Raw genomic sequence first — 23,963 nt, forward strand, 5'->3', positions numbered from 1 at the left:
TAGGTTTTCTTTTAATGCTTGTATATTACCTAAACATTAAAGAGAATTCAAAATACCATCAGTCACAATCCTACCACCCATCATGCTGACTTCACCCCATTTTTTCATGTTGTCTTCTAATCATCGTTTATATGAAGACTTATCTTTTGCAGAAACATATACTATGGTATAAAGAGATCTGTATTCTGATTTTTATTTAAGAAGATATCATAAGAAATTTCTACATTTGTATAACTTTAAAAGGTATTTTTAGATACATTTTAGTATCTAAAAGGTAGGTAGAATTTAGAATTTTAGATAGGTAGAATTGATGTACAATAAATAAATGAACTCTTCTGCTGAACATTTGAATTATTTCTGATTTTTGAATTATACAAAATGTATTAAGCATTTTTCTCTATTGAACTATATCCTTAAAATAAATTCCTAAGAGTGGAATTATTCTGTCATCAAAGGACATAAGGTTTTAAATTTCTTGAAACTAAATTGCTTTTCTAAGAGAATTCTCTTTGAAATTATTTATTATTAATTTACAATTATATATATATACTCATATATGATTACTAAGAGAATAAATAATTCTTTTGGAATTATTTATTTGCACACTATTTTAATACTAACACTATCTCATGTGGGAAGATTTAGTGACTCCTCTAAAGTCTCAAACCTCACAACAGATTGAACAGGGCGTTTGAATCCTAGTAGTGCACAAAAGTACCATTTTACCACAAATTTATCAGCAGTAAGAAATAACATTTTAAAATCACTTTTATTATTTATGTATTATATATGAAATAATACATCATTTTAACTTATAATTTTTTGATGACCAGCAAGAATAAACCTTTTCACGTATTAACTATTTTTTCTCTTCTTTTAATTATTTGGGCATGGGTTTTGTTCATTTATCCATTGATTACTATGTAAGTTCTTCAAATGATATACAAGTTAATACATTTATAAAATTATTTATAATATGTCCATTTACAACCTTGTCTCATTTCTTTTTTTTTTTTTTTTTTTTTTTTTTTGAGACGGAGTCTTGCTCTGCCGCCCAGGCTGGAGTGCAGTGGCCGGCTCTCAGCTCACTGCAAGCTCCGCCTCCCGGGTTGAGGCCATTCTCCTGTCTCAGCCTCCCGAGTAGCTGGGACTACAGGCGCCCGCCTCGTCGCCCGGCTGGTTTTTTGTATTTTTTAGTAGAGACGGGGTTTCACCGTATTAGCCAGGATGGTCTCGATCTCCTGACCTTGTGATCCGCCCGTCTCGGCCTCCCAAAGTGCTGGGATTACAGGCTTGAGCCACCGCGCCCGGCCCCCTTGTCTCATTTCTTATGTCATGTTTCTATAGGCACACTTTTTAAAACGGGTTAATTTTAATGTACTATTTCCAATACAACACCTTCTAATATATTAATATTTATATCTGGTCTTACTTATTATTCTTTAAAAATTATGTTATCCAAGAGACTTTAGAATATGTTATTTACTAATTTCATGATATATGCGGATGATTATTCAAGCTGGATTTTGTTTGTTTGTTTATTTTATTCAGAAAACATAAAGAAGTTGAACTGAATACTCTTTGAAATGTTTTTCTGCCACCAAATTCCAAGTCACTTTCTTGGACAAAAGGATGGATATCCAGGCTAATTCCATACTATTTAAAAAATCGATTTGTATTTCATTTTGCCCTTGCCAAATCTCCACTAACTTTAGCCTTCCTTTGCATTAATCTATAGAATATAAATATATTGTATCTTTACACAATGTACAAAATTCCTAAATTATAGATCTTTTGAATGTTTTGTGCGTATTTTATTTTACCTTAATTCTGTAAGTGATGTTTTAGTGACAAAATTCCTGCGTTTTTTTTAATCGATTCAAAACAGAATTATTGGATCAGGTATGGAGGACGACAGGATGAGAATCGGTAAGTCCATTCAGAACACAAACTGGGTTTTTATGAGGAGAAATACTTAGTATCATACCCTATCATAGAGAGGTAAGGGGATATGACAAAATAATTGTAAGCTGTGAGTTAGGAGTTCTGCAGCCAGATCCCAGCTCTGCCTGCCACGTTTTTGTAACCTTAGGTAATATATCTTCTGCTTTCTGGGTCTCATGGTTTTTTTTTTTTCCTTCCAGAAAAAAAAGAGTTAAATCAGGCAATCTCTATGTGCTAACATTCCATGATTCCAAATCTGAGAAGATTGGATACTGTTTTTGATTTATTAACAGAAAAAACTATGAAATGGGTTTTTTGATGGTGAATTCCCTTACCGTATTTACTTGAAATAATGAAGTTCAGAAAGTTATACTGCAAGCTAAAATATTAGGTGTCACTAACTGAATCAGAAATCAAGAAAGCTCATTATTTAAAGTGACAAAAGTCAATTTACATCTTTTAAAGAACTGAAACTCAGAAGGTTAGAAACACCTGCTTGAGATCACATGGTCCAGCTTATTGATTTTCAAATTGGGAACCTGAGGCCCTGACAAAGCAAGCAACTTGCTTAGAGTCGCATCACAAAGGAAGGACGGATCCAGATCTTCTTATTTAGAATCTTGAAGTCTTTCACTAGGCTTCAAAAACTCAACCCTTGGGTGGCATAAAATTATTTCAAGAGATCCAATAATGTATATACATATTTAGATTTGTTCGATTTTTATGTATATGAAGGACAGCCTGCTATCATTTGTGTGTTTGCAAATGACAAACCTGTGTCTTCTTTCTCACAATAGTCAAGAACTACTACATTATGACATAATTTATTTCAATCCAACAATTGTTCAGTGATGCACTCCATGTTCCAGGCCACATTGGACACTCTGAGCATTATAAAGATGCACATGATAATTTTTTTCCTACTTGAGATTAGAGACTAATCTGAAGAGGGTTACGTTATGAATACAATAAATTGTAATAAAGGTTGCTAAGATTTAGAGGAGTGAAATAAGGCAAACTCACTGAGGAAATAGAGAACTTCATAGAGGCAGTGACATTTAATTTGACTTTAAAAGACAGGCGAACTTGTATACAACAAAATACACAATATAGAGTCATAGACTACCTGGTTAAAGTATTCTTTGCCTTTGAGCATCGTTATTCAGTGACAAATTGCCATTTTAAATTTTTTGAATGGGCAGGGTCCCTTCAGGAGTGAATGTAGAGGGAGCAGAAGTTCACGGATTGTCAATGGGAAAAAAGTTATCACCCAAGATAGATCGAGACCTAAGAGAAGGTAAGTAGCTGTGGGCTTTTACTCTATAAAGGAGGGGAAGGGGAAGATGGGGCTTGACCAGTTCTTTTCCAGATCAAGGAAGAACCCACTTTCTCTAGAAAATAAAGAATAGGACTAAACTACTATACTCCCTAGTAGTCTGAAAGCAAGACTTACAAAAAGAAAAAGAATGTCTTAGATTTGTGTATTATTACCGTAGGTTTCCCAAAGAAAGAAAGAAAGAAAAAAAGCCTCCAAAATCACTCCCTCGTCTGTTTCCCAAGGAATCTTGCATGGTCATCACCATTCTCAGAATACCGGAGGCTTAGCAATTTCCTATGGCTTACTTCTGTTACACAGTCAGTAAGAGCTAGGTAGTGTGGGACAGACTGTATATCAGAGGAACTTGGAGAGGAGACCAGCCACATGGGATATTAGATTAGTTAACCTTAGATGCTTGAAACACATAGATCTGAGCATGGTCTTTAGAGAAAGCAGAATGTAGTAGGATGCATGGATGTAGAGGGAACCATTCTAGTGGTTAAAAGAAACTGAGCAAAGGCACAGAGATGAAGCAAGGGAACATTATGTGCCTACTTATGTAAGATGAAAATTAGTGGGGCACAGGTGGAATGTTGCCGAAAACAGTTTTTAAGCAGAGCCAAGCATTGTTAGATTAATAAAAACTATCAGCAATAGTAATGCTAACAGCAGTAGTAATTCTTAACAATTATTATTTCTATATGTTTTATGATCTCCCAGCAAATTTGCACACAATATATTTATTTGCACACTATTTTAATATTAAACAGCATCTCATGTAGGAAGAGTTAGTGACTTCTTTAAAGCCTCAGAAGCTCAGAGCAGGCACTTGAATCCAGACCTTTGACCCAAAATCCCATTTTCTCTTCTTCACCTGCTGCATGAAACATAGAATTGTATAGATAACAAAAATGTATCACCTTTTGATTAAATAATTGCAAGACAACAAGAGGCTTTCCAAATGCTGCATTGGGAAGAAGTACAGTACTTCTTTCCCCAGGAGACCTTGTCAGCACATTCCTCTGGTTTGAAAACTTTTGGCTCCCTACAACTCTCACATTTCCCATCCTTTTCCTTCCTTAGCTTCCAAGTCAGTTTGAAGCAGTAAACAGGATAATATGCTCATCTAATCTGACCTGGACCTCAGTTTGCAGCCACAAAGCCCAAGCTGTTTTATAAATGCCAGAGAGCTTCATGGTCAGCCAGAGTTCATGTTGCCTTTTAGGCTGAGAAATCACCCAGGAAGTTCATGCCAATACGGCAACACATTGCTGTAAATGTTTGGGAAACTCCAGGACAGTTGCCAAATTTCAAAGCATTTTTTTCCCCCCTGGCTACCAGGGAATCTGGTGTCCAGCAACTGACTGGAAGGTTAATAGAACAGCAGGACAGAAGACTACATGTGATGGAGAAGGATCATGATGAATTGGGCTACCCAAATCTACCATGTCTACAGAATTGTCTAGGTCGAAGTGGCTAATGGATTGTAGGATGGAATGTTTTCTGGGAAACTACTGGTCTGAAGGAAAAACAAACAAACAAACTTTTTTGCCTACCATACTCTCATATTCAATACAAAATACTTCTGTGGCCAGATGTGTGTGAGGTTTCACCCACATGCACCAGTAATTCTCCAGTGGATAGCAACTGAGTGTGAGATAATCCAATTCAGTTCTGACACTGTCTGGAAATAGTGTCAGATCCCACAGGTTAAGGGCTTAGCCCACAAGACTACTCCCATTTCAGATGCCTATTGCAAGTATAAGATGTTACCTGTACTTCTGACCAACCCCTCGTTGACCCGCTACAAACCAGTGTTCCCATGATCCTGACTTTGGGTTAGGTTAATTTGCTAGAGCATCTCACAGAACTCAGGGGAACTCCTGTGTTTACTGGTTTATCACAAAGGATGCAGATGAACAGCTAGATGAAGAGGTACAGAGGGCAAGGTATGGGGGGATGGGAGGAGGAGCTTCCATGCCCTCCGTGGGCAAACCACCCTCCCAGCATCTCCGCATGCTCGGCAACCTAGAAGCTCATCAAATCTTGTTGTTCAAGAGTTTTTATAGAGCTTGATCTGCAGGCCCGAAACTCCTTTCCCAGAGGCCTGTGGGTGAGGCTAAAGCTTTCACTTTCCTGATCACTTGGTCTTTCTGGTGACCAGCTCCATTCTGAGTCTTTTCAGGGTCCCTACCCTAATTCACCTCATCTGCATAAGCTTAAGTGTGATTCAAAGGATCTCATTATGAGTAAAAATGGACACTCTTATCCCTTGGGAAATTTCAAGGGATTTAGGAGTTCTGTGCCAGAAACAAGGGATAAAGACCAGCATATTTCTTATTATATCACCACTAAAAAGCCTGTTGTCCAGTCATCAGATACCTAATTAGGATCTAAATTAAGAACAATTGCAGATAGAGACAAAGTTTCCAACCAGAAAACACTTTCATATCTTTTTTTTTTTTTGATGGAGTCTCGTTCTGTCCCTGATCTTGTCTCAGTGCAATGTCTGCCTCCAGGGTTGAAGCAATTCTTCTGCCTCAGCCTCCTGAGTAGCTGGGACTACAAGCGCGGGCCACCACACTGGACTAATTTTTGTATTTTTAGTAGAGACTGAGGTTTCACCATATTGGCCAGGCTGGTCTCGAACTCCTGACCTCATGATACTCCCGCCTCAGCCTCCCGAAGTGGTGGGATTACACGCATGAGCCACCGCGCCCAGCAACATTTTCACATCTTAATTTCACTAAAATGGGATGTCAGGGAGGCATGTGTCGCAGAATCAAGTATACTTCAGCTTTTCTCATCTTCCCCAAAGAGATTGTCATCTACTCTGGATGCCTAACAGTGTTTAGTATTTAGTATTATTCCTACTGGACAGCTCCTAAGCATTAAGATGGGGTGACTCAGGGCTATTTACATCCCACAGTGGCTTCAGTCCATGAAACATGCGTGATATGGTAAGTCACTAAAAAACATTGCTGTCACTTGTCCATTCTCCTTTCACTCACCAGATTTATTTTATTTTATTTTATTTTATTTTATTTTATTTTATTTTATTTTATTTTATTTTATGTTTTTGAGACAGAGTCTCACTCTGTCACTCAGACTGGAGTACAGTGATGTGATATCAGCTCACTGCAACCTCTGCCTCCTGAGTTCAAGTGATTCTCCTGTCTCAGCCTCCCGAGTAGCTGGGATTACAGGTGCGTGCCACCATGCCTGGCTAATTTTTTTATTTTTATTTTTTAAGTAGAGATGGGGTTTCACCATCTTGATCAGGCTGGTCTCGAACTCCCGACCTCAGTTGATCCACCTGGCTCGGGCTTTCAAAGTGCTGGGATTACAGACCTGAGCCACCATGCTCAGCCCACCCACCAGATTTTTAAAGGTTGTGATGAATATGATTCCAGAGTCAGTAGAGGGGTAGTAGAAACAATGTTGAATAAACCTGGAATCAGGAAGCTTAGTTTCTGGGATTATCTTAGTCTGATATGCTCCACGGTGATGCAGATCTAGTGACTCTATTTCTCCGGGCCCCATGATTTTTATCTATAAAAGAAGGATAGTAACTGTTTTAAGATGGTGAACATAAAAAGTGCTTTTTTTTTTTTTTTTGAGAGTCAGAGCCTCGCTCTATTGCCCAAGCTGGAGTGCAGTGGGGTGATCTTGGCTCACTGCAACCTCCGCATCCCGGGTCAAAGTGATTCTCCTGCCTCAGACTCCTGAGTAGCTGGGATTATAGGCATGTACCACCATGCCTGGCAAATTTTTTTTGTATTTTAGTAGAGATGGGGTTTCACTGTGTTGCCTAGGCTGGTCTCGAACTCCTGAGCTCAGGCAATCTGCCCGCCTCAGCCTCTCAAAGTGCTAGGATTACAGGTGTGAACCACCGTGTCCGGCCTTTTTTTTTTCTTAAACTGTGAAAGGCTGAATTCATATAAGGGCTTGTTAGCCTGCCTACCCCATCATGCTTTGTATGACACTATTGAATTTCTGATAAAGTGATTCTTCTTGCCATGAGCCAGACAGCGAGTACAAGGGAGTACTTTCTTAGATGATCCCTTTTTGTTGCAACCAGAGAGTCAGAGCCAGGCACATACTTTATGAATGAGAGAAGAATTAAGTTGTTTGACTAAATCTTCTTGGACTGTGGTTAAGAATTGGCTGAAGCCATCAAATCAGGCCCCAGAAACCACAATTTATTGGACTACATTTTAATTTTTATTTTAATGTTTTCCTCTGTCTGGTGTGCTACTAGTCATATGTAGGCTGGTTGACTTGTCTGTTGAATGATAGGGTTTAATTTATCTTTTTTTTCCTTTTGGTTAGTGGATGGGTAAGGGGTCATTTTTGTTAAATGTACATGTGGGAAATATCTGTGTAAAATTCTATACTTACTAATATTAATGATTACGTTAGCTACATGAAAGGCAGATTTCTAATGCAGATTCTCCTGGAACCCGAAATTCAGATATTTAAAACTCCATGTTGCATTTCTTCCTTCACTTGATCTTTGCATGTTACTTATGAAATGCTAGGAGAATTGTCTATATCCCCATAGCCTTCTCTTAAGGCTCTATGCTTATTAAGGTGTCTCAGTCAGAACTTATTACAGTATTCCAAGTGTAGCTTATTAATTCAACAATAATGATAGTAATGATAATACATACTTATAATGGAGCTTAAGACTGATAGACATTTTCCTAAATATTTTAGTTTTGCTAACTTTCAAAATCATATTTTGAAAATAAGCTAATTATGTTTCAAATAATACACCTTCAATGTAGAAAAAGAGAAAAACTTGGCAAAGTATAAACCAACTTAATTCACTAAATCTCTCATCTGTCTTTCATTTATATTTTAGTTTTATATTAGCAAATGCTTTTCAGTGAATCTACAAGTATCTCATCCTTCCTGTTGAAGGAACATTTCTTTTTATACTTCTAAATTGGAATGGAATATACAGTTCACTTTTCCAAATATTCGAGGGAAGGCCTATCTCAATTTGACTACAAATCTTAATCAGCTACATAGATTAGAGCAGCCTTTTCCAAACTGCCTTCCATGCTAAGATGTTTTGGGGGGATTTTTAAAAGACTACTTGGCTGGGCGTGGTGGCTCATGCCTCTAATCCCAGCACTTTGGGAGGCTGAGGAGGGAGGATGGCTTGAGTCCAGGAGTTGGAGACCAGCTTGGGCAACATAACAAGACCCTGAAAACAAAACAAAACAAAAACAAAAACAAAAAACACAAAAAACTAGGCATGGTGGCATGTGCCTGCAGTTCCAGTTACTTGGGAGTCTGAGGTGGGAGGATCACTTGAGGACAGGAGGTCAAGGCTTCAGTGAACCATGATGATGGTGCCACTGCACTCCAGCCTGAGTGACAGTGAGACCTTGTCAAATAAATTTTTTAAAGACTACTTTTTTATTGTTATGAAAAAAATAACAAAAATATAGCAGCTTATGAAAATATCCATTTATTATCTCATAGTTTCTGTGGGGTAAGAGTCTGCAGAGAACGTAACTGTGTCCTTGGCTTCAGGCTCTCTCACCGGTTTCAGTCAAGTTGTTGACCAGGGCTGAGGTCTCTTCCGAGACTTGACTGGGAAGGATCTTCTTCCAAGTTAGATAGCAGAATTCAGTTCCTAAAAAGTTGTTGGACTATGGCCTTTTAGTTCCTAGTTGGTTGTTGGCTGGAGGATCCCCTCTATTTCTTGCCATGTGATCCTCTCCAGTATGACCACTTGCTTCACAGCCTGCCAGCGGAGAAGGCAAGAGACTGAGTCTATTAGCAAGATAGAAGTTGCAATCTTATGTAACGTAGTCACAGAAATGACACCTAATCACTTTTGTCATATTCTACTGCTTAGAAGTAAGTTCCAGGTTCCACTTGCATTTGTGGGAAGCAAATTGCACAGCTGTATGAATGTCGGGAGGCAATGATCATTGCAGTCCATTGTAAAGTCTTTGCTGCAGGAAGGAAGTTGGGGAAGTTGGGGAGGGAGAGCGTTGTATTCAATTAAGGCTAAAAACTGCTGCATATTATATCACTGCTTAGGACATTAATAAGACCTGTTCACATATTAAAAGTTCTGAGATGTCCTCTTATATTTTATTTAACCCAGTACTTTCCCAGAACTTTCAATGAAACAAAATTTGAGAAATAGTGAATTATAGAAAAGCATATTTTTCTATTCAACTAAAAGACGTGATACTGAAACAGGGGGCTTATGGATATATTCTTGGGTTCCGAAAATTCCATATTTATAAATTTTGATCACAATTTTCCAAAAATTAAGAGAAGCAATTAGGGGTTATGTAAGGGATCAACTTCTAGCCAGGTGGTATCATGGGATTCCATAGTTCAGTGGGCACAGTTATGGTCATATTGACACCAATTAATAATACTTCAGTGATTAAAGACTAGAAATAAATGAAATATGATGAACTTATAAATCATGTATTAGGCTCAGGTGAAAGCTGATGTGGTTTGGCTGTGTCCCCACCCAAATCTCACCTTGAATTGTAATAATCCCCAGAGGTCAAGGGCAGGGCCAGGTGGAGATAATTGAATCATGGGGGTGGTTTGTTCTCCTGGTAGTGAATAAGTCTCACCAGATCTGATAGTTTTATAAACGGGAGTTTCCCTGCACAAACTCTCTCACCTGCCACCATGTGAGACATGACTTTCTCCTTCTTTGCCTTCCGCCATGATTGTGAGGTCTCCCCAGATGTGAAACTGTGAGTCCATTAAAATTCCGCCATGATTGTGAGGTCTCCCCAGATGCAGAACTGTGAGTCCATTAAACCTCCTTTTCTTTATAATTACCCACTCTCAGGTGTGTCTTTATTAGCAGCAAGAAAATGGACTGATACAAAGGCCAAAATTAATCATGATACATTAAGATTGTGTAGTAGTTTAACTAGAGAAATGTTGTGGTAGAATAGTAATTACACACCAACAGTACTATAAGGAATCCTGGCTCAAAAGAACCCAGACCAGATCAGTGAGTAGAATATTCATGTGGAAAGTAGCTTTTTATTTTCAGAAAAATAACATTCACCATTTCATTTGTTGATTGGAATTTAGTTCATTTTATGGTCTTGCTTTTATTTAGACTTGTAAATTGGTTTGGGTACTGTATGAAACTACTAAAATAAATAATACGCACATAATTTTATGATTGCATATATAGAAGTAAAATTAGAGTAAAAATAATTTGTCAGCACTGGAGCTCCTTAGGGAACTTTTGCTTTAACAGATAAATGAACGTTACTCCAGATTGAGAAACACTGCCTCATTCTTTTAATATTCCATTAATCATGAGCTGTAGTGAGTCTTTTATCCTAGCTAGACTAATAAACATTTAGCTAGTGCTCTTCCCTAGGCTGACTAATCTATTTTATAAAGATAAAGTAGACATCAATTTCAATTGTCTCTTCTTCCTCCTACAGAAGTGTTTTAGGCCAACGTGTTGGTGACCTTTGCTAGACCTGGGGTGGCAGGGAGTTGTGCCTTCCCTACCCCTGCTGTCCTCATCTTGAGCTGTTGCTATGGACAAGCACGCATTAGGCCCCTTGGGAGTATGATAAATGGTTTAGAAGCAGTGTTTTCTCTTCTGTTTGATTTTCTGGTTCAAAATGTCTGCACTGTACTACATCAGGAGATTTCCTCTATCACAGGCTTTGTCCTTCAGTCCTACTCTATGAGAAAAGGACTTTGTCAGGTCTGGATTTTGTAATTTCACAACCTAAAATGTGATCCAAAAGCATCACCCTCTGAAGAGCCTATCCGGAGCTAATTTTATAAACTTATGGTCTCTCTCTGGGAAGAGAGTAGGTGCCTAAAGGAAACCCTCCTGTGCGGAAATAGAAACGTGAAGATTTTGCCTAGAGAACAGAGAAAAACACTCCAAAAGCAAGACAACCTAGGGTCAGTTATGTGGTAGGGAGAAGACTGAGGAGGAGTCTAGTGACTCCTGACTTGGATGTGACTACCTAAATTACGTGGTGAAGGTGTTGCTCTAGACACCAGTGAAACTGAGGTGTGCATGTCATACCTGGGGACCCAAACATGCAATCTATGGTGTTGCGACAGAGGTATGAATGAGGGACTGTGAACAAGGGTGGGCTTTCTCAGAAGAGAGTCCCATGAGATGCCCAGTCGACTTTTTGGGATCAGCATTAGAAACAAATGCAAAAATAGTTCTATCTCTCTCCAAATAATGTACACATGTAATATTATTATGACATTATGAGGAAACCTGATAGTCAGACATCTGCCTTTCTCCTGAATCTATATTGTGTTTATCAAGCTTCCTAATTCGCAATTTGTCTTTGCATTTCTAAATATTCATGAGGAAACGAACTCACTCGAATTGCACATTGAAAGCTATTTGGTATTCTGTGCTTCCTTTCTGGGGACAGAGGTAACAGGGAAGACAATGTGCTCTGTTCCTTTAGGTGGTCCTCTGCTCTATGAAAACATCACATTCGTCTACAACTCAGAGCAGCTGAATGGGACTCAGCGGGTTCTCCTGGATAACGTCCTGTCGGAAGAACAGTGCCGGGAGCTCCACAGTGTGGCCAGTGTGAGGACCGGGAGAAGGAGGGGAGCTCACTGCACTGGTCTGCCAAGAAGCTGGGACTGCTTTGGTCCTGGTCTCATCTGGAGCCGAGGAAAAGGCCCTGAAATATTGCTTTCTTTCGGAGAAAGACATAAATTATTTTTGAGGAACTTTTATAGCCTTCGGGTTGGGATTATTGTAGTTTTCCCAGGTGGGATGTGGAATAGCTACTGGCATATTTCCTAGGCCAACAGCCATCTAGCAAGGTCCCTGCCCATCATATAAAGTTGCTGGATAAATCCTTTTATTTTAATTAAGAATTAGCCAATATATCAATAATTTACATTCTTTTTATTTTCATAAAAGGTGATAGTATTTGATAATAAAAATATAGAATGAAGATTAAATAAAGATGTCTCTTTTAATTAAAAGAAATAGTTATACCAGCATCTTGGAATAAAATGGAGATGGTTCTTAGCACTGACTAGAGTTCTCAGCTTTCTGGCAGCCAAAGCAGAAAGTGACCCAATGAATTCATAGTTATCATTGATGAAGCATCTTCTTGTATTTGCTTCCAGGGAATCATGCTTGTTGGTGATGGATACAGAGGAAAAACTTCACCCCATACGCCCAATGAAAAGTTTGAAGGTGCAACTGTCCTGAAAGCGCTCAAAGTAAAGTCTTAACTTCTTTTGGGTTGGAATTCCTTCGTGTCAGCCTCAGGCTTCTGTAAACGGCAGATATAGGAGAGAAAAAAGTTTCAAATATGCACCTATCAGAACAGTTGAAGAAAGCAAGTGTGAAATGGAACCTTCATTGTATTTAATCATTCCTCCATTCAGGCATCAACTTATCAAACTTTAGATTTCCTGACAAAAAGTATACAAGCCTTCTTTGTAAGATCATGATCTAATAGTGAAAACATATTCAAACAAGTCATTATTCTCTACTGCAGGAAGGGTTGTTAGAGAGGACAGTAGAACATATTATAATAGAAGAGAAGAGGAACCAAGTAGCTTTTAGCTTTCCATCTGCTATTGGGAAGTTTATTCCAATGGCACAATGTCCTAACCGAAATCCACAAACACGTAGTAGTCTTCCCATTAGTCAATGCAGACATGATAATTCTATGTTGGCTCAATGCAATGTAGTGCCTGCTTTTCTTACATCCTCCAATGAACCCATTTGTTTCTCATGTTCTTTGTTTTTTTAGTCTGGTTATGAAGGTCGAGTCCCACTGAAGAGTGCTCGTCTGTTTTATGACATCAGTGAAAAGGCTCGAAGGATTGTAGAATCTTATTTTATGCTGAACTCAACTCTGTATTTTTCCTATACACACATGGTCTGCCGAACAGCCCTGTCTGGTGAGATTCCAGTCTGAAATGGTTCCCTTTTACCCACAATACATTGGGAAATGAAACAAGGTGAAACAAAGCTCTACAGCAGGGTAGATTAATATTTTAGATGAATTCTAGATTTCTAAAACAAAAGTAGCTTATGAACTCTCATTCTGCTTCTCTCTGTTTCTTCATTTTGGTTTTCTGAAGTTCCAGAAAACCCTCATTCTGAACATTTTCCCTTCCAAATCAATGTTCCCCAATGGCTGAAGTCTTGAAAAAAAAAAAAAAAAAGCTCTTCTGCTGTAGGTTTGCCATTTTGAGGAATCAGGAACATGGAAATCACAGTCACCATGATGTCTACCAGCATTAAGTGGAAGCATAGAAGATGAAGGGATGATTGCAAGAAATAATCTTGAAAACACAGAGACCTCCTCAGTCCCTGCTCATCATTATTTCTCCTCTATGTCTTATGCCCCCCTGTGTCTTATGCCCCCCGGAATGGGGCGGCGGGAGGAGAATGATGTCACAGGAGTAGACTTTTACACTTGGGAAGTTTTAGCTGAATTAAATCTTTTTTTTTTTTTTTTAATTTTCACTTCCTCCCCATTGTTTTGCTGCCCTACATGAAGTACAACCCATGAAATGCATGGAATTTGTTCATGTATGTTTATATCAGAAATAACTTTTATAGCTGAAAAGACAGGTGTGACATGCTCAAGGTTTCACAGCCACTTCATACCAGAACCAGACCAGAGACTCAACTACTTGTCCACTGTTCTTTTATCTATTCTTTCCTGTTGTCCGCCTCCCCTCATTTGCAACGATCATCAGGACTGGGAGAAGAGAGATTGTCAGTTACTTTGGTGGAAGTTGCTGCACTTCATTTCTTGTTCTTCCCTATTCCCTTTTCTGGCAGGTCAGCAGGATAGAAGAAATGACCTCAGTCATCCCATCCATGCTGACAACTGTTTGCTGGATCCAGAGGCCAATGAATGCTGGAAAGAGCCTCCTGCTTACACATTTCGAGACTATAGGTATAGCTAGAATCTGCTTCAAAACAAAGCTTTTACCTAACAGTTTTCAAACAATGAAAACCAGAAAGGTGCTCTGTTTTGCTTGATGTCGTGTTCATCTCTCCGAGGCAGAAATTCTCAGATAATCTTCTGAAGCAGCTGCCATAACCAATAAGTGGGATTATCATCTCACTTGCATCTTAAACATTGGGTACATTTTGCATCCCATTTCACAAAATGTCCATTTTGTTTTAATATGAAAAGTAAGTTTTATGTTTTTTTTTTTTTTTTTTTTTTTTTTTTTAAATTCCTGTTCTCCCTGGAACATTCGTTGTAGTATGTGTATTTCAGTCAGAATACAAGGGCATGGAGTCTTGGCCTACATAAGGACTTTATCACATCACGTATCTATTCACACCCAAGAAGAACGATGTCTGCATTTTACAAATAAGACACTAGAAACTCAGGAGAAAAGAATGTCTTAACCTACTGAGAGATATTTCAGTGTGTAAGGAATCAGGAGTTATAATCACCATGTGTTCATTGTGACTACACTGTACTCTATTCCAAAACATTTATTAAGTGCCCGCTATCTGCAAGGCGTGGCTGGGCCACAAGGAATTCTCCAGCAAGTTAAAGAGAAAAACAACAACAACAAGAACAAAACAAACAAACAAAAATCCTTTAGAGTTATATAAGGGAAGAAGAGTTGTAAATAGGTGGGCAGGTTCAGAGGGCTAGATTAAATTAAAACTAGTTAGGTTTTCTGTGGAGGAAGTGAAATATGAGACAAGCTTTGAAATATGATTACAATTTTAATAAAGGTGGAATAAGTAACCTCTTCAGAGGTATAACCCAAATTCTATCTGATCTTCTCTTTAAGAGTTTGGAGGGCCAATTATATCAATGTCTAATTCAAAGGAAACTTACTAATGGAGGCTGGACGGTACATCAGCAGTCTTCAGTATTCTATGACCATGCTATCATAAGCATATAAGAAGACAAATGGTTTTCTCTTCGTTCTTCTAGTGCTCTCCTATATATGAATGATGACTTTGAAGGAGGAGAATTCATATTCACCGAGATGGATGCTAAGACTGTGACTGTAAGTAAACCTATTCTTGCATACTTATTTAGTATTTTTTAGCCCAGTATTGCCGTTTTTCTAAGGACTTACAGACTGTTGGATTTCAAATACTTCTGAGCTCAAGATTTCAAGAGGTTAAGAGAGTCTCAGTAAATGTATAGATCATAAACTGTTAGAAGTAGCCATAAAAATCTAGTACGTTGTAAAAATGAGTAAATTAAAGAATTGAGATATTAAGCATTTTATCACGATTGTATAGCCAGTTAGTGTTAGACTTGGAACCAAAACCTAGATCTTCTAATTATTTGTCAAGTAATCTGATGGAAACATAGGAACATCAGTTCCTAAGTCACCCAAGTCTAGAATAAGTCAAATGATTCTATAAGGTGTCTTTCAAGTAACCCAGTGTTCTACATACTTGGACTGAACATTGGCTTTCAAATATCTATTTACAAAAATTATCATATATGTGTGTATGTGTGTGTATATATACCTATACATACAGGTGTGTGTGTGTGTGTGTATATATATGCCCACTGCAGCTTCCTTTCCCATGCAGACATGGCCATACACACACACACACACACACACACATATGCATATATATATGCATAGAGAGATATATGATTGTGACTGTATGTAATAAACCTATACCTGAAAATTGGTGTACACACACACACACAAATATGTAAATAAAGAGTAAATCAAAAGTTCAATTTAACCGCCATCTTCCTAAGCAAACCTATGCCTTTGGAAAGAAGCCTACTTAACGACCATATAGTTAGCATCCTTTGGTCTGTAAGCCGAAGAGCGTACACAATGGTAGAAAAACATATTTTCAACAGCTGCCGCTCTTTGGCCCACTTCGTTCCCTTAGTCCCGAGTGCTCACCCACTGCAGCTTCCTTTCCCGTGCAGACATGGCCTCAAGCACCACCACCACTGCCATGAAGATTGTAATAATTGGTGCAACAGGCCTGGATGATCCAGAAATTTTAGAAGGAAGAACTGAAAAATATGTGGATACTTCATTTGGCAAGCCATCTGATGCCTGAATTTTGGGGAAGATAAAAAAATGTTGATTGTATCCTCCTTGCAAGGCATGGGAGGCAGCACACCATCAAGCCTTCCAAGCTCAGCTACCAGGCGAATGTCTGGGCTTGGAAGGAAGAGGGCTGTACTCGTGTCATAGGGACCACAGCTTGTGGCTCTTTGAGGGAGGAGATTCAACCTGGCGATATTGTCATCATTGATCAGTTCATTGACAGGACCTCTTTGAGACCTCAGTCCTTCTAGGATGGAAGTCATTCTTGTGCCAGAGGACTGTGCCATATTCCAATAGCCAAGCCGTTTTGCCCCCAAATGAGAGAGGTTCTTATAGAGACGGCTAAGAAGCTAGGACTCTGGTGCCATTCAAAGGGGACAGTGGTCACAACTGAGGGACTTCGTTTTAGCTCTTGGGCAGACAGCTGCATGTTCTGCACCTGGGGGTAGATGCTATCAACATGCCCACAGTTCCAGAGGTGGCCCTTGCTAGGGAGGCTGGAATTTGTTATGCGAGTATCACCATGGTGACAGATTATGACTGGTGGAAGGAGCACAAGGAATTAGTTTTGGTGGACTCGGACTTAAAGACCCTGAAAGAAAATGCTAGTAAAGCCAAAAGTTTACTGCTCACTACCATACCTCAGTAGGGTCCATGGAATGGTCAAAAACCCTCCAGAGCCTGAAGAATATAGCCTAGTTTTCTGTTTTAAAATTTTTGCAAACTATCCATCGGACAAAGGGCTAATATCCAGAATCTACAAAGAACTTAAACAAATTTACAAGAAAAAAGCAAACAACCCCATCAAAAAGTAGGAGAAGGATATGAACAGACACTTCTCAAAAGAAGACATTTATGTGGCCAACAAACAAACATATGAGAAAAAGCTCATCATCACTGGTCATTAGAGAAATGCAAATCAAAACCACAATGAGATACCATCTCACACCAGTTAGAACTGCGATCATTAAAAGGCAGGAAACAACAGATGCTGGAGAGGATGTGGAGAAATAGGAATGCTTTTCCACTGTTGGTGGAAGTGTAAATTAGTTCAACCGTTGTGGAAGACAGTGTGGAGATCCTCAAGGATCTAGAACCAGAAATACCATTTGACCCAGCAATCCCATTACTGGGTATATACCCAAAGGGTTATAAATCATTCTGCTATAAAGATACATGCACATGGATGTTTATTGCAGCACTGTTCACAATAGCAAAGACTTGGAACCAACCCAAATGCTCATCAATGATAGACTGGATAAAGAAAATGTGGCACATGTACACTATGGAATACTACACAGCCATAAAAAAGGATGAGTTCTATCAGGAGAACCCACTCCTGATGTTTAACGTGGGTTTTTTTCTATTTCCCAAGTGTCTCAGCTGGGTTGAGAAATAAAGGGAAAGAGCACAAGAGAGAGAAATTTAAAGCTGGGTGTCCGGGGGAGACATCACATGTCGGCAGGATCCATGATGTTCCCCAAGCCGTAAAACCAGCAAGTTTTTCTAAGTGATTTTCAAAAGGAGAGGGAGTGCATGAATAGGGTGTGAGTCACAGAGATCACATACTTCACAAGGTAATAAAGTATCACAAAGCAAATGGAGGCAGGGCGAGATCACAGGACCACCGGATGAGGTGAAATTAAAATTGCTAATGAAGTTTCAGGCACGTATTGTCATTGATAACATCCTATCAGGAAGCAGGGTTTGAGAGCAGACAACCTGTCTGACCAAAATTTATTAGGCAGGAATTTTCCTTGTCCTGATAAGCCTGGGAGTGCTACAGGAGACCAGGGCTTATTTCATTCCTTTGGCTTCGACCATAAAAGACGGCACGCCTTCTAAAGGGGCCATTTATAGGCCTATCTTCAGGGTGCATTCTCTTTCTCAGGGATGTTCCTTGCTGAGAAAAAGAATTCAGTGATATATCTCCTATTTGCTTATGAAAGAGGAGAAATATAGCTCTGTTCCATCCGGCTCACCGGCGGCCAGCTCAAAGTTACCTCTCTTGTTCCCAGAACATCACGGTTATCCTGTTCTTTTTTTAAAGATGCCCAGATTTCACATTGTTCAAACACACATGCTCTACAAACAATTGGTGCAGTTGACACAATTACAGGGTCCTGAGGCTACATTCATCCTCCTCAGTTTACGAAGAAGATGACAGGATTAAGAGATTAAAGTAAAGACAGGCATAGGAAAACACAAGGGTATTGATTGGGGAAGTGATAAGTGTCCATGAAATCTTCACAGTTTATGTTCAGAGATTACAGTAAAGACAGGCATAAGAAATTATAAAAGTTTGGGGAACTAATAAATGTCCATGAAATCTTCACAATTTTTGTTCTGCCGTGGCTTCAGCTGGTCCTTCCGTTTGGGGTCTCTGACTTCCCGCAACATCTCTCCCTTTCTTTTTATATAAATGTGCCATGGCGATGAAGGCTTGTTCATTCTCTCGATTTTGACGCTGGTCCCTCCGTTCGGGGTCCCTGACTTCCCGCAACAGAGTCCATGTCCTTTTCAGGGACATGGATGAAGCTGGAAACCATCATTCTCAGCACACAAACACAGGAACAGAAAACCAAACACCGCATGTTCTCACCCATAAGTGGGAGTTGAACAATGAGAACACATGGGCACAGGGAGGGGAACATCACACACCAGGGCCTGTCAGGGGGATAGCATTAGGAGAAATACCTAATGTAGGTGATGGTTTGATGGGTGCAGCAAACCACCATGGCACCTGTATCCCTATGTAACAAGCCTGCACATTCTGCACAGGTACCCCAGAACTTAAAAGTATAATAAAAAAAAATGTCCAATTGAGGAAGTAAGCAGATTATAGATTACCAGGTATCTCTTACCACCATACAAAATCTAAGTAGTTGGGATATGTATGTGATAAACTTCAAAATTTTGGCATTATAGAAGCTATTTCTAAACTTTTCTTGAATTTTATGCTTGTCCCTCTTAGCTTACATGCTTTTCTCATTAGTGAAACATATGTATCATTCATGACACACATATGTCATTCATGACACAGTACTGTGGTATAAGCAGATAATATCAAAAAGTATGTATTACTGGGTTTAAAGGTGATTCCTACAAGGATTCTGGTTAAAATTGTCTAGAAACATTGTAATAACTAAGAAAAAGTATTTCATGTAACTTCATACAGTAATGTATCTTAAAAAGTCATGATGCCTCACTTCATGAGGTAAAAAGCTTAAATGTTAATATGGGAGTAATTTAATGCTCCATAATCTGATAAATCAGGACTGACGATCTGTATTGGAGTTTAAAATCCAGTTTTTTTTTTTTTTTCACTTCTGGGAAAGCTTGTGTATAGGAAGCATTTTATTTCTAGTCTCTGCTAACACTGAAACTGAGGTACAAAAATACTGGCATTTCGCAGTTTCAAAGAGTCAGACAGGTGGTTGAAAAGATTTCTTCGCTTCTCCTCCATCTAGTGGCCATATTTGGAAATGCTTTCCAAAGCATTCATTAACTTTTCATTAACTGTTTCATTAACTGTTGCATGTCAAGTTAACTGGAATTCTGCTTTTTAAAGATGTGGAAGCAGATAATATTCTCCTTTTAGAGTGCTACAATTTTAATTAAAATCTATAGCTATTTTTTAAAACTCTGAATCTAGCCTCCCCTAAAATAAGTAAAACTGATTTAAACAATTTTTTAATCCAGAAGTTCCTGTTTGAGAACATTTATTTCCTCAGATGAGTTATACTTCATATTAATGCATACAATGCCATTTTAGGGAATAATGTAGATAACTAGAATTCTTACATAAGCCAGTTCTTATTCCTTCCCCACAGGAAGTTTATTCTAGTACCGGTAACAACAACAACAACAACAACAACAACAACAAGAAATGGGTATTTTTCTGTTTTAGTTTCCCTTTGACTGTGGAGGGACAAATGGAGCAGAGAAATGGCATAACTTGAGGCAACACAAGGAAGCAAAGTCTTCTGAGTCCTTTACTTTGGAAAAATCTAGAAGTTGTATAATTATCTGAAAGGTGGCTGAAAATTTTCTTTTATTAAAGACAATTACAGCACAAATGCTTTTCTTTTTTTTTTTTTTTTTTTTTTTTTTTGAGGCGGAGTCTCGCTCTGTCGCCCGGACTGGAGTGCAGTGGCCAGATCTCAGCTCACTGCAAGCTCCGCCTCCCGGGTTCACGCCATTCTCCTGCCTCAGCCTCCCGAGTAGCTGGGACTACAGGCGCCCGCCACCTTGCCCGGCTAGTTTTTGTATTTTTAGTAGAGACGGAGTTTCACCGTGTTAGCCAGGATGGTCTCGATCTCCTGACCTCGTGATCCGCCCGTCTCGGCCTCCCAAAGTGCTGGGATTACAGGCTTGAGCCACCGCGCCCGGCCACAAATGCTTTTCTAAATCAATCATCAGTTAGACGGAAAGCAAAAGGATTATCTTGAATTATGCTTAGTATACTTGGAAGATACGTGGGTTCTTTTCAATAGCAGCATTTGTTTATGAGACCTGGGAATTCAAGGATGTTGGTTTCTCTGTGCAGGTTCAAAGAAGATAAAAATTAATGAGTTCCATTTGTTTCATGAAAAATTAAATTCAGTATAAACGGGGCTGTGTTACAAAAGTATGTTTATAATCATTTATCTAAACTTCACAACATATTTTTGCTATAGAAACAATGTGACACATGGAAGCAGGTTCACTAAAGCTTGTTTATTCCTCCAAATACCTGACATGTAGCAATTGATGTATGCTGTGTGATGAGATGGGTCTTAGAGATCCTTGTGAATCCACACCTGTAATCAGTTCCAACTGCCTCATGCAGTTCACAGCATCTTTTCCTAAACTTTCCCAAAGTTATTCATGTTTAAAAGTACTTTCAATTCCAGAAGAAAGAAAAACTAATTTGTCCCCACACCCTTTCTTTAGCCTTATAAGATGTTACCAAGACTTGGTAATCACACAGAAGCACTGGCAAACGCGTGTTTGAGGGAGTCCTGACCAGCACCAGGGAGTGGGCAGCCCAGAACACCTGAAATTCAAACATCCCAAGGCCACTTACTCAGATGGCTTTTCTATCTTACTTCATATGTTTTACATTTCGCTTATTTTGCTGTTTCTATGTGGAAATGTACAAATTCCTTCTCCAGAAAAACAGAATCAGATTGATACTGAGGATACCACTAACTAGTGAACTCTCTAGATGTACATCAGAAAAGTTGCCTTGGTAAAGCTGCTTAGGAAAAGCAATTCCAGCAAAGACAAATCACTCTTCAGTTATTGTGAATACGAGAATAGCGAGAAACTGCTTTTTTCCTGCTCTTCCCTTTAACACTCACAAGTCACATATACACACACATGCAGACTCACACAGACACAAACACACGTGCACACATAAACACATATGCGCCCACCTGTCTCTCTGGCTTTCTGACTGCTCCACCTACCTCTGACCTTCCATATGGAGTCACATAGTCCGGGAGTACCTATGTTATGTAGCGATCAAGGACTTCAGGAAATTTTTCTAATATTCTTCCTGAAGCTAGCAGTGAAAAACCAGCCAGCTCATTTTATGCAGAAGGAAACCAAAGATTTATGGGCATGTGTCAACTCAAGTCAATTCAGAAAATGGCTAGTTAGAACCAGTCCATGTTCTCACCTAGTAAAATGGCTAGTGCCGCCTTTCTAGTTTTACTTTATTTTTCTGAGCTATACAGAGGAATAATCAAGTTTCTGTATTTCCCAAGAAAGACAAAATGGACGCTACTCACCTGAGACACTTCTTTAAACACAGAAGCAAGGCCTGTAATACACAGTTGCTTAAACTCACTCAACTTGAAGAGGCAGCTTGTTTGATATTCTACCCTGGCTCAGTGAGCCCAGCAGTATTTCTTTTTCTCTCACTATGCTCTTCTACCTAAACGCTGTAGACAACTCCACCTGAGCAGTGTATAGGCTGCGAAGGACTGTGTCAATCTTAAAACACTTAAAGGCGATGGCGAATAGGCCACACCAAGGGATGTCGGGTTCTCACCACTGGAGATGTTCAAACAATGCCTAAAAGATCACTGGGAAACAATAGTGTAAAGGAAATATACAGAATTATGACTTTTGACTTTTAAAAATGTTTATATTATGAAAAGCACATAAACCATGAATGTACAATTTAAAAATTAGAAAGCATATACACTCATGTAACCCCTACCTAGATCAATAACAGAACTTTGGCAGCACTGCAGGTGTTCTGTTTGTTAATTCCACAAGTATGGAGTGGACACCTACCTTGTATCCAGATGCTTTGCTAGTGTGAAAGCTACAGAAATGAATTATGGGAGAAAAACTTTGCCGCCTTTGAATTTGCAGGCTACCATATAGCATGTATTGAATGATTACTATGTATGTGGACTTTGCTACACATCTTTCTTGAAAATTTTTTTTTATTTTCTGAGGTATATATTATTTTGAGCTTACCTTTGTTTTACAGGTGAGAAAACTGAGATAATTTACATCATCTTCAATCACAGGATTCCTTTATTCTTCACTTCAGTGCTTAACTCAAATAATCTCATAGGCCAGAGAGGCAGGAGTTGTGGAAATGTTTATGATACAGCAGTTGAAGGTCTAATTTTTTCTTTCTTTCTCAGGCTTCTATAAAACCAAAATGTGGGCGCATGATCAGCTTCTCATCTGGAGGGGAGAACCCTCATGGGGTGAAGGCAGTCACCAAGGGAAAGAGGTGTGCTGTGGCTCTGTGGTTCACCTTGGACCCACTTTATAGAGAATTGGTGAGTTTCTCACCCACCCAGAAAGCCAATTAGACTTGCTTCATCAACTGCTTCATCTGAAAAGTCCTTTAAATTGCTCCATCTGAGGAAGAGAAGAGGGTAAAGGTAGTTCTTTTTTTTTTTGAGACAGAGTCTCGCTCTGTCACCCTTGGAGTGCAATGGCGCGATCTTGGCTCACTGAAACCTCCGCCTCCCAGGTTCACGCCACTCTTCTGCCTCAGCCTCCCCAGTAGCTGGGACTACAGGTGCCCGCCACCTCACCCGGGTGATTTTTTGTATTTTTAGTAGACACGGGGTTTCACCCTGTTAGCCAGGATGGTCTTGATCTCCTGACCTCATGATCCACCCACCTGGGCCTCCCAAAGTGCTGGGATTACAGGCTTGAGCCACTGCGCCCGGCCAGTTCTTAATCAGATATGTTCTAATAAGTGAAGGTGTTTGTAGAAATAGCTATGTCAATGATATTTGATAGTCACTAATCTGTCTTGAGCTTATTAACAAATTGTAAGCCTGGGAGCTGTGACTTACTCCTGTAATCCCAGAACTTTGGGAGGCCAAGGCAGGTGGATCACTTGAGGTCAGGAGTTCGAGACCAGCCTGATCAACATGCTGAAACCCCATCTCTACTAAAAATACAAAATTAGCTGGATGTGGTGGCAGGCGCCTGTAGTTCCAGTTACTTGGGAAGCTGAGGCAGGAGAATCGCTTGAACCTGGGAGGCGTAAATTGCAGTGAGCCGAGATCACACCACTGCACTTCAGCCTGGGCAACAGGGCAAGACTCTTGTCTCAAAACAAAAACAAAAACCCTGTGGCATCAGGGAGGAATCACTTTTTATTGGTCACCCAGAAGAC

General features: G+C 39.3%; 1 protein-coding gene and 1 pseudogene across 1 annotated transcript in view; both read left to right on the forward strand.

Moving 5' to 3' along the window:
* Positions 1–23,963, forward strand: part of P3H2 (prolyl 3-hydroxylase 2) — a 166,082-nt gene that overhangs the window by 135,320 nt on the left and 6,799 nt on the right. Inside the window, exons 7-14 of the mRNA XM_010385848.2 lie at positions 1,889–1,929; positions 3,147–3,241; positions 11,731–11,858; positions 12,413–12,508; positions 13,048–13,198; positions 14,091–14,208; positions 15,217–15,292; positions 22,969–23,109. Of these exons, the coding sequence (XP_010384150.2) occupies positions 1,889–1,929; positions 3,147–3,241; positions 11,731–11,858; positions 12,413–12,508; positions 13,048–13,198; positions 14,091–14,208; positions 15,217–15,292; positions 22,969–23,109 (846 nt within the window). The remainder of the gene's footprint in view (positions 1–1,888; positions 1,930–3,146; positions 3,242–11,730; positions 11,859–12,412; positions 12,509–13,047; positions 13,199–14,090; positions 14,209–15,216; positions 15,293–22,968; positions 23,110–23,963) is intronic.
* LOC115897732 lies at positions 16,194–20,280 on the forward strand (annotated as a pseudogene).

This window comes from Rhinopithecus roxellana, chromosome 1 (assembly GCF_007565055.1).
Source record: "Rhinopithecus roxellana isolate Shanxi Qingling chromosome 1, ASM756505v1, whole genome shotgun sequence".
Classification (NCBI taxonomy): Eukaryota; Metazoa; Chordata; class Mammalia; order Primates; family Cercopithecidae; genus Rhinopithecus; species Rhinopithecus roxellana.